The sequence below is a fragment of the Scyliorhinus torazame genome, chromosome 19 (assembly GCF_047496885.1).
Source record: "Scyliorhinus torazame isolate Kashiwa2021f chromosome 19, sScyTor2.1, whole genome shotgun sequence".
Taxonomy (NCBI): Eukaryota; Metazoa; Chordata; class Chondrichthyes; order Carcharhiniformes; family Scyliorhinidae; genus Scyliorhinus; species Scyliorhinus torazame.
This window is the reverse complement of record NC_092725.1, coordinates 14,093,799-14,109,710: the sequence shown is the minus strand read 5'-3', so window position 1 is coordinate 14,109,710 and position 15,912 is coordinate 14,093,799. Positions and strand designations below refer to the sequence as shown.

Below are 15,912 nucleotides of genomic sequence, written 5' to 3'. Positions count from 1 at the left end.
GTCCCCATCAAACACTCCCAGGACAGGTACAGCACGGGGTTAGATACAGAGTAAAGCTCACTCTACACTGTCCCCATCAAACACTCCCAGGACAGGTACAGCACGGGGTTAGATACAGAGTAAAGCTCCCTCTACACTGTCCCCATCAAACACTCCCAGGACAGGTACAGACAGGGTTAGATACAGAGTAAAGCTCCCTCTACACTGTCCCCATCAAACACTCCCAGGACAGGTACAGCACGGGGTTAGATGCAGAGTAAAGCTCCCGCTACACTGTCCCCATCAAACACTCCCAGGGCAGGTACAGCACGGGGATAGATACAGAGTAAAGCTCCCGCTACACTGTCCCCATCAAACACTCCCAGGACAGGTAGAGCACGGGGATAGATACAGAGTAAAGCTCCCTCTACACTGTCCCCATCAAACATTCCCAGGACAGGGACAGCACGCGGTTAGATGCAGAGTAAAGCTCCCGCTACACTGTCCCCATCAAACACTCCCAGGACAGGTACAGCACGGGGTTAGATGCAGAGTAAAGCTCCCACTACACTGTCCCCATCAAACACTCCCAGGACAGGTGCAGCACGGGGATAGATACAGAGTAAAGCTCCCTCTACACTGTCTCATCAAACACTCCCAGGACAGGTACAGCACGGAGATAGATACAGAGTAAAGCTCCCTCTACACTATCCCCATCAAACACTCCCAGGACAGGTACAGCACGGGGTTAGATACAGAGTAAAGCTCCCTCTACATTGTCCCCATCAAACACTCCCAGGACAGGTACAGCACGGGGTTAGATACAGGGTAAAGCTCCCTCTACACTGTCCCCATCAAACACTCCCAGGACATGTACAGCACGCAGTTAAATACAGAGTAAAGCTCCCTCAATACTGTCCCCATCAAACGCTCCCAGGACGGGTACAGCACGGGGTTAGATACAGAGTAAAGCTCCCTCTACACTGTCCCCATCAAACACTCCCAGGACATGTACAGCATGGGGTTAGATACAGAGTAAAGCTCCCTCTACACTGTCCCCACCAAACACTCCCAGGACAGGTACAGCACGGGGTTAGATACAGAGTAAAGCTCCCTCTACACTGTCCCCATCAAACACTCCCAGGACAGGTACAGCACGGGGTTAGATACAGTGTAAAGCTCCCTCTACACTGTCCCCATCAAACACTCCCAGGACAGGTACAGCACGGGGTTAGATACAGAGTAAAGCTCCCTCTACACTGTCCCCATCAAACACTCCCAGGACAGGTACAGCACGGGGTTAGATACAGAGTAAAGCTCCCTCTACACTGTCCCCATCAAACACTCCCAGGACAGGTACAGCACGGGGTTAGATACAGAGTAAAGCTCCCTCTACACTGTCCCCATCAAACACTCCCAGTACAGGTACAGACAGGGTTAGATACAGAGTAAAGCTCCCTCTACACTGTCCCCATCAAACACTCCCAGGACAGGTACAGCACGGGGTTAGATACAGAGTAAAGCTCCCTCTACACTGTCCCCATCAAACACTCCCAGGACAGGTACAGCACGGGGTTAGATACAGGGTAAAGCTCCCTCTACACTGTCCCCATCAAACACTCCCAGGACATGTACAGCACGGAGTTAAATACAGAGTAAAGCTCCCTCTACACTGTCCCCATCAAACACTCCCAGGACAGGTACAGCACGGGGTTAGAAACAGAGTAAAGCTCCCTCTACACTGTCCCCATCAAACACTCCCAGGACGGGTACAGCACGGGGTTAGATACAGAGTAAAGCTCCCTCTACACTGTCCCCATCAAACACTCCCAGGACAGGTACAGCACGGGGTTATATACAGAGTAAAGCTCCCTCTACACTGTCCCCATCAAACACTCCCAGGACTGGTACAGCACGGGGTTAGATACAGAGTAAAGCTCCCTCTACACTGTCCCCATCAAACACTCCCAGGACATGTACAGCACGGAGTTAAATACAGAGTAAAGCTCCCTCTACACTGTCCCCATCAAACACTCCCAGGACAGGTACAGCACGGGGTTAGAAACAGAGTAAAGCTCCCTCAACACTGTCCCCATCAAACACTCCCAGGACGGGTACAGCACGGGGTTAGATACAGAGTAAAGCTCCCTCTACACTGTCCCCATCAAACACTCCCAGGACATGTACAGCATGGTGTTAGATACAGAGTAAAGCTCCCTCTCCACTGTCCCCATCAAACACTCCCAGGACAGGTACAGCACGGGGTTAGATACAGAGTAAAGCTCCCTCTACACTGTCCCCATCAAACACTCCCAGGACAGGTACAGCACGGGGTTAGATACAGTGTAAAGCTCCCTCTACACTGTCCCCATCAAACACTCCCAGGACAGGTACAGCACGGGGTTAGATACAGAGTAAAGCTCCCTCTACACTGTCCCCATCAAACACCCCCAGGACAGGTACAGCACGGGGTTAGATACAGAGTAAAGCTCCCTCTACACTGTCCCCATCAAACACTCCCAGGACAGGTACAGCACGGGGTTAGATACAGAGTAAAGCTCCCTCTACACTGTCCCCATCAAACACTCCCAGTACAGGTACAGACAGGGTTAGATACAGAGTAAAGCTCCCTCTACACTGTCCCCATCAAACACTCCCAGGACAGGTACAGCACGGGGTTAGATACAGAGTAAAGCTCCCTCTACGCTGTCCCCATCAAACACTCCCAGGACAGGTACAGCGCGGGGTTAGATACAGAGTAAAGCTCCCTCTGCACTGTCCAAATTGAAAATCTAAGTTCTGTCTGCTTCAGGGCCTTCAGGCATCTGAAACACATCTTGCAGTTGTGTTCTGGAGAAAGAGGGGAGAGATTAAGAGGCAGCGAGTTGATGCAGTTATTGAGTGCGTCCTCCAGCGTTGTCTCCTCACTCTAAAGTGTGTGGGAGCAGGACCATCGCTCATTCGTTTCCCTCATAGCGATATCCAAGCGGCGGAGTCGCTCCAAACAGATCGCGGTTTTTGACTAAGGGAAAGAAGGGGATCATGTTGTCATCTGCCCTGTGCCCAATGGGAAGGGGACCTGCTGGGTAGCTGCTGGTATTATGAAGTCTCCACCACTGGTCCAAGATCCTGCAAAGATCAAGAGGAGAGGTGTTGAGGCCCGTTCGGCTGTCTTTTCAATTGTCCCTCTGGTCTCCCCTGTTTATGGAGTGTAAACTGCTGCTCGCGGTCCCCGGGGGTCAGGTTGGATAAACCTGTCCAATGCAGGGAGGCCAATCTTTAGAATTGTCGAACCTGGAGAGCTTTGGCTGAGTAGATTGTGAGGGGATCCACTGTTCGTGGGGAAAGTCGGGGGGGGAGGGGGGGGGGTAGGAGGTGGGGAACAATTGTCATGTGGGGCGTCCTGTCTAATGAGCTGTCGCCTGCTTCAAAGCTTGGACTAGTTCGAGCCCTGCCCTGCCTGACATTTCCTGCGCACCGGAATGGGCCTGGATCAGAAAATGCAACGTCTGGTTTCTAGGGAAACTGATGCTAGTTGAAACCAGGCCGGAGACCAGAACCGTCGGTGACGCAGGCCGCCACGTGGCAGCATCGAGGCCAGTCAACGTGCAACCGGGATCCATGAAGTGGAAAAGGGGGCGGGATTCTCCGACCCCCCCGCCGGGTTTGAGAATCGCCGGGGGCTGGCGTGAATCCCGCCCCCGCTGGTTGCCGAATTCTCTGGCACCGGAGATTCGGCGGGGGCGGGAATCGCGCCGCGCCGGTTGGCGCCCCCCCCCCCCCCCCCTGGCGATTCTCCGGCCCGCGATGGGCCGAAGTCCCGCTGCTGGAACGCCTGTCCCGCCGGCGTGGATTAAACCACCTCTATTACCGGCGGGACAAGGCGGCGCGGGCGGGCTCCGGGGTCCTGGGGGGGCGGGCGGGGCGATCTGGCCCCGGGGGGGTGCCCCCACGGTGGCCTGGCCCGCGATCGGGGCCCACCGATCCACGGGCGGGCCTGTGCCGTGGGGGCACTCTTTTCCTTCCGCCTTCGCCACGGTCTCCACCATGGCGGAGGCGGAAGAGACCCCCTCCACTGCGCATGCGCGGGGATGCCGTGAGCGGCCGCTGACGCTCCCGCGCATGCGCCGCCCGGCAATGTCATTTCCGCGCCAGCTGGCGGGGCGGAAATCAGTCCGGCGCGGGCCTAGCCCCTCAAGGTTAGGCCTCGGCCCCCCAAGATGCGGAGGATTCCGCACCTTTGGGGCGGCGCGCTGCCGGACTGATTTGCGCCGTTTTTGGGCGGCGCATGTTGGGCGGCAAAGTAGCACAGTGGTTAGCACTGTTGCTTCACAGCGCCCGGGATCGGGGTTCGATCCCCGGCTTGGGTCCCTGTCTGCGCGGAGTCTGCCCGTTCTCCCCGTGTCTGCGTGGGTTTCCTCCGGGTGCTCCGGTTTCCGCCCACAAGTCCCGAAAGACGTGCTGTTAGGTGAATTGGACATTCTGAATTCTCCCTCTGCGTACCCGAACAGGCGCCGGAATGTGGCGACTAGGGGATTTTCACAGTAACGTCATTGCAGTGCTAATGTAAGGCAACTTGCGTCACCAATAAAGATTATCATTAACAGGTCTGTTGTGGGCATTGCTGAGGAGTTCCTGGAGTAGGACGCCATTTTGGGATAGATTAGGGTCAAAGGACAACCCTTTGAGGTCGGAGGACAATCTGTGGCTAAGCCTTTGAAGGAAAGGGACTGGAATTCACCCTGTGGATGGTCAGATTCGGGATGGGTTTAATCGCTGGGATTTGATTTGAATACAGAGCGGGACGCTCAGTCAGTCCGCGATCGCTTTCTTTAACCTCCTCAGTTCAAAACCCGTGTTCATCACCACAGTGATGCAATGTCGGCCACGGGGTCAGGCAGGGAGATAGGCCCAGAAATCACCCCAGCAGAGAGAGGAGTCGGACCCTGAACTGGCCCCAGTCAGATTCACGCTGCCCATTCACCTTCTGAACCAATCTTGACACCGAAGACTCCAGGGCAGCGGTCACACAGACGTGTAAACGCACATTGTAGGCTGGAGCGAGGAAGAGTGAGAGTAGAGGCTCGAATGTTGTTTCCATCACGCGGCTGACGAGGAATCTCTCTCGCTCGTCCCGCCTGCCATTGAGGGTTGAAACAATTTCCAAGTTGGTTCTGAAGCTGATTGACCACATTATCAACACAACGTCCTAGGAAGGTCCGACAGACAGAGACTCAAACCCAGAGCTCTGCGTCAGAGACGAGCAACGCGAGACAATATCCCACCATGCCTCCTAAATTGTCCAGAGCTCAAAACAGCCCTCCGAGAGTGGCCTAACCGGACCTGAACTGTACACAATGCTCCCAGTGTGGTCTAACCAGACCAGAACTGTACACAGTGCTCCCAGTGTGGTCTAACCAGACCAGAACTGTACACAGCGCTCCCAGTGTGGTCTAACCGGACCTGAACTGTACACAGTGCTCCCAGTGTGGTCTAACCAGACCAGAACTGTACACAGTGCTGCCAGCGTGGTCTAACCAGACCAGAACTGTACACAGTGCTCCCAGTGTGGTCTAACCAGACCAGAACTGTACACAGCACTCCCAGTGTGGTCTAACCGGACCAGTACTGTACACAGTGCTCCCAGTGTGGTCTAACCAGACCAGAACTGTACACAGTGCTCCCAGTGTGGTCTAACCAGACCAGAACTGTACACAGCACTCCCCGTGTGGTCTAACCAGACCAGAACTGTACACAGTGCTCCCAGTGTGGTCTAACCAGACCAGAACTGTACACAGTGCTCCCAGTATGGTCTAACCAGACCAGAACTGTACACAGTGCTCCCAGTGTGGTCTAACCAGACCAGAACTGTACAGAGTCCTCCCAGTGTGGTCTAACCAGGCCAGAACTGTACACAGTGTTCCCAGTGTGGTCTAACCAGACCTGAACTGTACACAGTGCTCCCAGTGTGGTCTAACCAGAAATGAACTGTACAAAGTGCTCCCACTGTGGTCTACCCAGACCAGAACTGTACACAGTGCTCCCAGTGTGGTCTAACCAGACCAGAACTGTACACAGGGCTCCCAGTGTGGTCTAACCAGACCAGAACTGTACAGAGTCCTCCCAGTGTGGTCTAACCAGACCTGAACTGTACACAGTGCTCCCAGTGTGGTCTAACCAGCCCAGAACTGTACACAGTGCTCCCAGTGTGGTCTAAGCAGACCAGTACTGTACACAGTGCTCCCAGTGTGGTCTAACCAGACCAGAACTATACACAGTGCTCCCAGTGTGGTCTAACCAGACCAGAACTGTACACAGTGCTCCCAGTGAGGTTTAACCAGACCACAACTATACACAGTGCTGCCAGTGTGGTCTAACCAGACCAGAACTGTACACAGTGCTGCCAGTGTGGTCTAACCAGACAAGAACTGTACACAGTGCTCCCAGTGTGGTCTCACTAGACTAGAACTGTACACAGCGCTCCGAATGTGGTGTAACCAGACCAGAACAGTACAAAGCACTCCCAGTGTGGTCTAAGCAGACCAGAACTCTTTACAGTGCTCCCAGTGTGGTCTAACCAGACCAGTACTGTACACAGTGCTCCCAGTGTGGTCTAACCAGACCAGTACTGTACACAGTGCTCCCCGTGTGGTCTAACTAGACCAGAACTGTACACAGTGCTCCCAGTGTGGTCTAACCAGACCAGAACTGTACACAGAGCTCCCAGTGTGGTCTAACCAGACCAGTACTGTACACAGTCCTCCCAGTGTGGTCTAACCAGACCAGTACTGTACACAGCGCTCCCAGTGTGGTCTAACCAGACCAGAACTGTACACAGTGCTCCCAGTGTGGTCTAACCAGACCAGTACTGTACACAGCGCTCCCAGTGTGGTCTAACCAGACCAGAACTGTACACAGCGCTCCCAGTGTGGTCTAACCAGACCAGAACTGTACACAGCGCTCCCAGTGTGGTCTAACCAGACCAGTACTGTACACAGCGCTCCCAGTGTGGTCTAACCAGACCAGAACTGTACACAGTGCTCCCAGTGTGGTCTAACCAGACCAGAACTGTACACAGTGCTCCCAGTGTGGTCTAACCAGACCAGAACTGTACACAGTGCTCCCAGTGTGGTCTAACCAGACCAGTACTGAACACAGTGCTCCCAGTGTGGACTAACCAGACCAGAACTGTACACAGTGCTCCCAGTGTGGTCTAACCAGACCAGAACTGTACACAGCGCTCCCAGTGTGGTCTAACCAGACCAGAACTGTACACAGCACTCCCAGTGTGGTCTAACCAGACCAGAACTGTACACAGCACTCCCAGTGTGGTCTAACCAGACCAGAACTGTACACAGTGCTCCCAGTGTGGTCTAACCAGACCAGTACTGTACACAGCGCTCCCAGTGTGGTCTAACCAGACCAGTACTGTACACAGTGCTCCCAGTGTGGTCTAACCAGACCAGTACTGTACACAGCGCTCCCAGTGTGGTCTAACCAGACCAGTACTGTACACAGTGCTCCCAGTGTGGTCTAACCAGACCAGTACTGTACACAGTGCTCCCAGTGTGGTCTAACCGGACCAGAACTGTACACAGCGCTCCCAGTGTGGTCTAACCAGACCAGAACTGTACACAGTGCTCCCAGTGTGGTCTAACCAGACCAGAACTGTACACAGTGCCCTTATTGGGGTCTGAATCTCGGGGCGATTCAGGATGGGGAAGGCGAGTAATGGCGATAGCTCCCACAGTGCAGGGAACAACAAGATCAGGACGCGGACTGACCCAGGGAGAAAAGACACAGTTTCACTCACTTGTCAACGTTAACATGGATGGACGGGAAGAGAGGGTCATTGGCCGACTCGGAGGGCAACAGATGCGTCCCGCCCAAGAACACGTGGACGGCGTTGTGCATGGAAATACTCCTTTGGTACGGACTCTTTGGATCTATGAATCCTGGGAGAGAGAGAGAGAGAGCCAGAGGAAGAGAGGTTAAACAGCTGAGCATGTTGGGGGCCTATAGAGGCCAGTAACACCTCCCTGTCTCTCCAAGGAACCTGGAGCTCAATTCCGAGCTTTCTCCTCCCTCCCATGTGCCAGCAATTCCCTGGACGAACGGATGGGAGGGTGCGTTCGGAATGGACCCTGGGCCCATAACCCCCCCCCCCCCCCCCCCGCCCCCCCCCCCGCCCCACCTGCCCCCGTACTGTCAGCCGTGAATGGGGCAGCAATCCCCTCTTTACATCAAACTGCCCTCCCGTCACGTGCTTGTCCCTCCAAGTCAGACCCTCGTCAGCCCCTCCCTCCCCAGAAGTCCCTTGACCGAGTGGGCAGGGAAGCGGCGGATGCAGTTACATTCGGTGAAGCTTGAGGCTGGACCAGTTGGGGCGGCGATACAAAGCAGGGTTCCCCCATAACTGATAGGATAGTGAGATGCCTGGCGGGACACAGGGGTGTACAGATTGGCAACGGGCTTCTCGAGGTTTCCAGAGGCGGGGGGGGTGGGGGGGGGTGGGGGGGGTGGGTGGCTTTAATTCTCACCTCATTTGTTGAAACCTCTCCTCGTGTTTGGAAATGACTCGAATGTTCGTGTGACGCGTGATAACCGGCAGGACGGTATGGACGGGGAGGAACGGGAGGGGGGGGGATTGCAGCAGGTGAGTGTGGCGTTCCCAGGTGGCATGGATAGCGGGATTCGAGGACATGCGTTGCCTCTCTCCGCCACAGGTGAATCTTCCCCACACTGAGGAGGACTCAACGGCCTCCGACTGCAATAGAGCACCAGTGTTACCCAGAATCCACCTGCTGGGAGTGGGCGCCCCCCCCCCCCCACCGCTGAACACCCCGCCTTGACCGTCAACACAACCCGTAACAACCCCGACAATACCATACCCTCCAGCGCATTGCGAAAACAAAAAGTTGCATTCTCATTATAAGGCGGACGGTCGAAGACGGAAAGTCGGAAGCAGGCATCGTAATCTTGCTTGGTAGGAAGGCCATTGAACAAGGGGGGTCTAAATTCCAATCCCGCTCCATTCAATCGGTAAATTAACTGCCCGATCCCGGGCGCACAAACCACATCCATGCTGTCCGCATATTCACGATCGTTTGTGCATTGTGTCTGAGAGAAAAAGAGAAACTCACGGGTTAGATACAGAGTAAACCTCCTTCTACACTGTCCCCATCAAACACTCCCAGGACCGGTACAGCACGGGGTTAGATACAGAGTAAACCTCCTTCTACACTGTCCCCATCAAACACTCCCAGGACAGGTACAGCACGGGGTTAGATACAGAGTAAAGCTCACTCTACACTGTCCCCATCAAACACTCCCAGGACAGGTACAGCATGGGGTTAGATACAGAGTAAAGCTCCCGCTACACTGTCCCCATCAAACACTCCCAGGACAGGTACAGCACGGGGTTAGATACAGAGTAAAGCTCCCTTTACACTGTCCCCATCAAACATTCCCAGGACAGGTACAGCACGGGGTTAGATACAGAGTAAAGCTCCCTTTACACTGTCCCCATCAAACACTCCCAGGACAGGTACAGCATGGGGTTAGATACAGAGTAAAGCTCCCTTTACACTGTCCCCATCAAACATTCCCAGGACAGGTACAGCACGGGGTTAGATACAGAATAAAGCTCCGTCTACTCTGTCCCCATCAAACACTCCAAGGACAGGTACAGAACGGGGTTAGATACAGAGTAAAGCTCCCTCTACACTGTCCCCATCAAACACTCCCAGGACAGGTACAGCACGGGGTTAGATACAGAGTAAAGCTCCCTCTACACTGTCCCCATCAAACACTCCCAGGACAGGTACAGCACGGGGTTAGATACAGAGTAAAGCTCCCTCTACACTGTCCCCATCAAACACTCCCAGGACAGGTACAGCATGGGGTTAGATACAGAGTAAAGCTCCCGCTACAGTGTCCCCATCAAACACTCCCAGGACAGGTACAGCACGGGGTTAGATACAGAATAAAGCTCCCTCTACACTGTCCCCATCAAACACTCCCAGGACAGGTACAGCACGGGGTTAGATACAGAATAAAGCTGCCTCTACACTGTCCCCATCAAACACTCCCAGGACAGGTACAGCACGGGGTTAGATACAGAATAAAGCTCCCTCTCCACTGTCCCCATCAAACACTCCCAGGACAGGTACAGCATGGGGTTAGATACAGAGTAAAGCTCCCGCTACAGTGTCCCCATCAAACACTCCCAGGACAGGTACAGCACGGGGTTAGATACAGAGTAAAGCTCCCTCTACACTGTCCCCATCAAACACTCCCAGGACAGGTACAGCATGGGGTTAGATACAGAGTAAAGCTCCCGCTACAGTGTCCCCATCAAACACTCCCAGGACAGGTACAGCACGGGGTTCGGTACAGATTAAAGCACCCTCTACACTTTCCCCAACAAACACTCCCAGGACAGGTACAGCACGGGGTTAGATACAGAGTAAAGCGCCCTCTACACTGCCCCCATCAAACACTCCCAGGACAGGTACAGCACGGGGTTAGATACAGAGTAAAGCTCCCTCTACACTGTCCCCATCAAACACTCCCAGGCCAGGTACACTACGGGGATAGATACAGAGTAAAGCTCCCTCTGCACTGTCCCCATCAAACACTCCCAGGACAGGTACAGCCGAGGGTTAGGTACAGAGCCAAGCTCCCTCTACACTGTCCCCATCAAACACTCCCAGGGCAGGTACAGCACGGGGTTAGATACAGAGTAAAGCTCCTTCTACACTGTCCCCATCAAACACTCCCAGGACAGGTACAGCCCAGGGTTAGGTACAGAGTCAAGCTCCCTCTACACTGTCCCCATCAAACACTCCCAGGCCAGGTACAACACGGGGTTAAATACAGAGTAAAGCTCCCTCTACACTGTCCCCATCAAACACTCCCAGGACAGGTACAGCACGGGGTTAGATACAGAGTAAAGCTCCCTCTACACTGTCCCCATCAAACACTCCCAGGCCAGGTACAGCACGGGGTTAGATACAGAGTAACGCTCCCTCCACACTGTCCCCATCAAACACTCCCAGGAAAGTTACAGCACGGGGTTAGATACAGAGTAAAGCTCCCCTGCACTGTCCCCATCAAACTCTCCCAGGACAGGTACAGCACGGGGTTAGATACAGAGTAAAGCTCCCTCTACACTGTCCCCACCAAACACTCCCAGGAAAGGTACAACACGGGGTTAGATACAGAGTAAAGCTCCCTCTACACTGTCCCCATCAAACACTCCCAGGACAGGTACAGCATGGGTTAGATACAGAGTAAAGCTCCCTCTACACTGTCCCTATCAAACACTCCCAGGACAGGTACAGCACGGGGTTAGATACAGAGTAAATCTCCCTCTGCACTGTCTCCACCAAACACTCCCAGGACAGGTACAGCATGGGGTTAGATACAGAGTAAAGCTCCCTCGACGCTGTCCCGATCAAACACTCCCAGGACAGGTACAGCCCAGGGTTAGGCACAGAGGCAAGCTCCCTCTACACTGTCCCCATCAAACACTCCCAGGACAGGTACAGCACGGGGTTCGGTACAGAGTAAAGCACCCTCTACACTGTTCCCATCAAACACTCCCAGACCAGGTACAGCACGGGGTTAGATACAGAGTAAAGCTCCCTCTACACTGTCCCCATCAAACACTCCCAGGACAGGTACAGCCCAGGGTTAGGTACAGAGTCAAGCTCCCTCTACACTGTCCCCATCAAACACTCCCAGGGCAGGTACAGCACGGGGTTAGATACAGAGTAAAGCTCCCTTTACACTGTCCCCATCAAACACTCCCAGGACAGGCACAGCCCAGGGTTAGGTACAGAGTCAAGCTCCCTCTACACTGTCCCCATCAAACACTCCCAGGGCAGGTACAGCACGGGATTAGATACAGAGTAAAGCTCCCTCTACACTGTCCCCATCAAACACTCCCAGGACAGGTACAGCACGGGGTTAGATACAGAGTAAAGATCCCTCTACACTGTCCCCATCAAACTCTCCCAGGACAGGTACAGCACGGGGTTCGATACAGAGTAAAGCTCCCTTTACACTGTCCCCATCAAAAAGTCCCAGGACAGGTACAGCACAGGTTTAGATACAGAGTAAAGCTCCCTCTACACTGTTCCCATCAAACACTCCCAGAACAGGTACAGCACGGGGTTAGATACAGAGTAGAGCTCCCTCCACACTGTCCCCATCAAACACTCCCAGGACAGGTACAGCACAGGGTTAGATACAGAGTAAACCTCCCACTACACTGTCCCTGTCAGACACTCCCAGGACAAGTACAGCACGGGGTTAGATACAGAGTAAAGCTCCCTCTACACTGTCCCTATCAAACACTCCCAGGACAGGTACAGCACGTGGTTAGATACAGAGTAAAGCTCCCTCTACACTGTCCCCATCAAACTCTCCCAGGACAGGTACAGCACGGGGCTAGATACAGAGTAGAGCACCCTCTACACTGTCCCCATCAAACACTCCCAGTACAGGTACAGCACGGGGTTAGATACAGAGTAAAGCTCCCTCTACACTGTCCCCATCAAACTCTCCCAGGACAGGTACAGCACGGGGTTAGATACAGAGTAAAGCTCCCTCTACACTGTCCCCATCAAACTCTCCCAGGACAGGTACAGCACGGGGTTAGATACAGAGTAAAGCTCCCTCTACACTGTCCCCATCAAACACTCCCAGGACAGGTACAGCACGGGGTTAGATACAGAGTAAAGCTCCCTCTACACTGTCCCCATCAAACACTCCCAGGACAGGTACAGCACGGGGTTAGATAGAGAGTAAAGTTCCCACTACACTGTCCCCATCAAACACTCCCAGGACAGGTACAGCATGGGTTAGATACAGAGTAAAGCTCCCTCTACACTGTCCCTATCAAACACTCCCAGGACAGGTACAGCACGGGGTTAGATACAGAGTAAAGCTCCCTCTGCACTGTCCCTATCAAACATTCCCAGGACAGGTACAGCACGGGGTTAGATATAGAGTAAAGCTCCCTCTGCACTGTCCCCATCAAACACTCCCAGGAGAGGTACAGCACGGGGTTAGATACAGAGTAAAGCTCCCTCTACACTGTCCCCACCAAACACTCCCAGGACAGGTACAGCACGGGGTTAGATACAGAGGAAAGCTCCCTCTACACTGTCCCCATCTAACACTCCCAGGACAGGTACAGCATGGGTTAGATACAGAGTAAAGCTCCCTCTACACTGTCCCTATCAAACACTCCCAGGACACGTACAGCACGGGGTTAGATACAGAGTAAAGCTCCCTCTACACTGTCCCCATCAAACACTCCCAGGACAGGTACAGCACAGGGTTAGATACAGAGTAAAGCTCCCTCTACACTGCCCCCATCAAACTCTCCCAGGACAGGTACAGCACGGGGTTAGATACAGAGTAAAGCTCCCTCGACACTGTCCCCATCAAACACTCCCAGGACAGGTACAGCACGGGGTTAGATACAGAGTATAGCTCCCTCTATACTGTCCCCATCAAACTCTCCCAGGACAAGTACAGCACGGGGTTAGATACAGAGTAAAGCTCCCTCTACACTGTCCCCATCAAACACTCCCAGGACAGGTACAGCACGGCGTTAGATACAGAGTAAAGCTCCCTCTACACTGTCCCCATCAAACACTCCCAGGACGGGTACAGCACGGGGTTAGATACAGAGCAAAGCTCCCTCTACACTGTCCCCATCAAACACTCCCAGGACAAGTACAGCACGGGGTTAGATACAGAGTAAAGCTCCCTCTACACTGTCCCCATCAAACACTCCCAGGACGGGTACAGCACGGGGTTAGATACAGAGCAAAGCTCCCTCTACACTGTCCCCATCAAACACGCCCAGGACAGGTACAGCACGGGTTAGATACAGAGTGAAGCTCCCTCTACACTGTCCCCATCAAACACTCCCAGGACAAGTGCAGCACGGGGTTAGATACAGAGTAAAGCTCCCTCTACACTGTCCGCATCAAACACTCCCAGGACAGGTACAGCACGGGGTTAGATACAGAGTAAAGCTCCCTCTACACTGTCCCCATCAAACACTCCCAGGACAGGAACAGCACGGGGTTAGATACAGAGTAAATCTCCCTCTACACTGTCCCCATCAAACACTCCCAGGACGGGTACAGCACGGGATTAGATACAAAGTAAAGCTCCCTCTACACTGTCCCCATCAAACACTCCCAGGACAGGTACAGCACGGGGTTAGATACAACGTAAAGCTCCCTCTACACTGTCCCAGTACCTCCATCCGGGGCAGGGGGGGGTGGAATGGCCTCCCCGAATCCACCCTGTCAAAGCCCCTTCAAAATTTTAGCCGTTTCAATGAGGCTACCTCTCGTTCTTCTGGATTGCAGGGAGTACGAACCCGTTCTCCTGGCTCCCACATCCTGGGGGGTAACAATCCCTCTCTCTCCCCGGAGCCAGTCCTGCTGACCCCTCCGTTACGCTCACTCCAGCCTGAGGACTCCAGGATCCCTCCCGCCGCAAACATTTCTAACATTCAAACAAAGCCCTGCTTCGCAATTCCCCCGACCCATTCGGACGTGTCTACCGTTGACCATGTTCTTAACCACCCCCCTACCTGCCCACTGCTCTGCTCCCCCCCTCCTCCCCCCCAGTCCCTGCTCACTCGGTACCCACCCGCACGATGCCCCTTACCCGCCAAGATCTGAAGATGGAGTTCAGCATGATCTGGCCACCACCTTCGTTACGCCCGAAGAGCTTGTTTGTGCAGACGTCACATTGGGATTTTCCGACCCAGGACCAGAACGGGATGGAGAAGGAGTCGTCCCCGGTTATGTTCCTGATCTCCTGCTCCAGGTTGATGTTCCACATCCTGTGCCAAACGAGGAAGAGGGGGCTGCGGTGGGCGTAGTCGACAATCCCTCTGCCCCCGATGGACTTGGCGCAGAGGTAGTGCATGTAGTTTGCGGTGTCGTAGACACTTGCGCGGCGGAAGTATTTCCGTGAGCGGGGCGATGCCCTCTCACTGACGTAGATGACGAACCGATTGCTGAGGGTCTTCTTGGAAAGGTCCAAGCGCTGGATGAAGGTCTCCTGCTCTCGTGGCGACATGTTGGCAATGTCACGACGTACCACCACATGTCTCTCCCAGCACTGTGCTCCCCGCCAGCCGTACCTGCACTCGCCGCAGTCCGCACCCCAGTAGTTCCCCCGGCAGACGCACAGTCGCTGGAAGAAGTAGGTCGGCCATCCCTCTCGGAAATCTGACGTGTCCGTCGGCCGTCCCCCGATCGTCTGGCAGCTCCCCCGCCCCGAGGCCCAGCCACACGGTGAGCCGTCACCCCAGAAGACGGGGCAGCACTCGGCGGTCTCCAGATTCACGTCATTGGCGCACAGGATGGGGATCAGCGCTCGGGCATACCCCAGGAACAGCAGCGCACACACCAGCTCCAACATCTGGGCCATTGAGTTAGAGAGCCTGGTATCGCTGTGCCCAGTGGGCACTGTGTGCTGCTGCTGCCCATCTCGCTGGCTTTATATCCGAGCAATTCCTCGCCACCGCCCAATGTTCCCAGCTGTTATCTGACCCAGATCAGAGATTAGCATCAAGGACCTATTGCTGTGGTCCAACAACATCCTGCTTGGCTCTCAGGCAGAATTACAACCTCCTGGCATTCCACTGCCTGTCCCGCTCAAACTTGCCATACCTCTCTCTCTCTCTCTCTCTCTGTGTCTCTCTCTCTCTCTTTGTCTCTGTCTCTCTCTTTCTCTCGCTCTCTCTGTCTCTCTGTCGCTCTCTCTGTCTTTCTCTCGCTGTCTCTCTCTACCTCTCTCTCTACCTCTCTCAACACCTCTCTCTCTCTCTCTGTGTCTGTCTCTCGCTCTGTCTCTCTCTCTCTGTCTGTCTCTCTCTCTCTTTCTCAC

The 15,912-nt window shown here is 54.3% G+C and overlaps 1 protein-coding gene across 1 annotated transcript; it reads right to left on the bottom strand.

Moving 5' to 3' along the window:
• Window positions 1–1,198: 1,198 nt before the first annotated feature.
• Window positions 1,199–15,443, bottom strand: LOC140395858 (L-dopachrome tautomerase-like). The gene is made up of 4 exons (XM_072483947.1): window positions 14,683–15,443; window positions 8,871–9,099; window positions 7,793–7,934; window positions 1,199–3,108 (listed from the first exon to the last, which is right to left on the bottom strand). The coding sequence occupies exons 1-4, from the start codon at window positions 15,097–15,099 to the stop codon at window positions 2,937–2,939; spliced, it is 960 nt and encodes a 319-aa protein (XP_072340048.1). The 5' UTR covers window positions 15,100–15,443; the 3' UTR covers window positions 1,199–2,936.
• Between the last annotated feature and the right edge of the window lie 469 nt (window positions 15,444–15,912).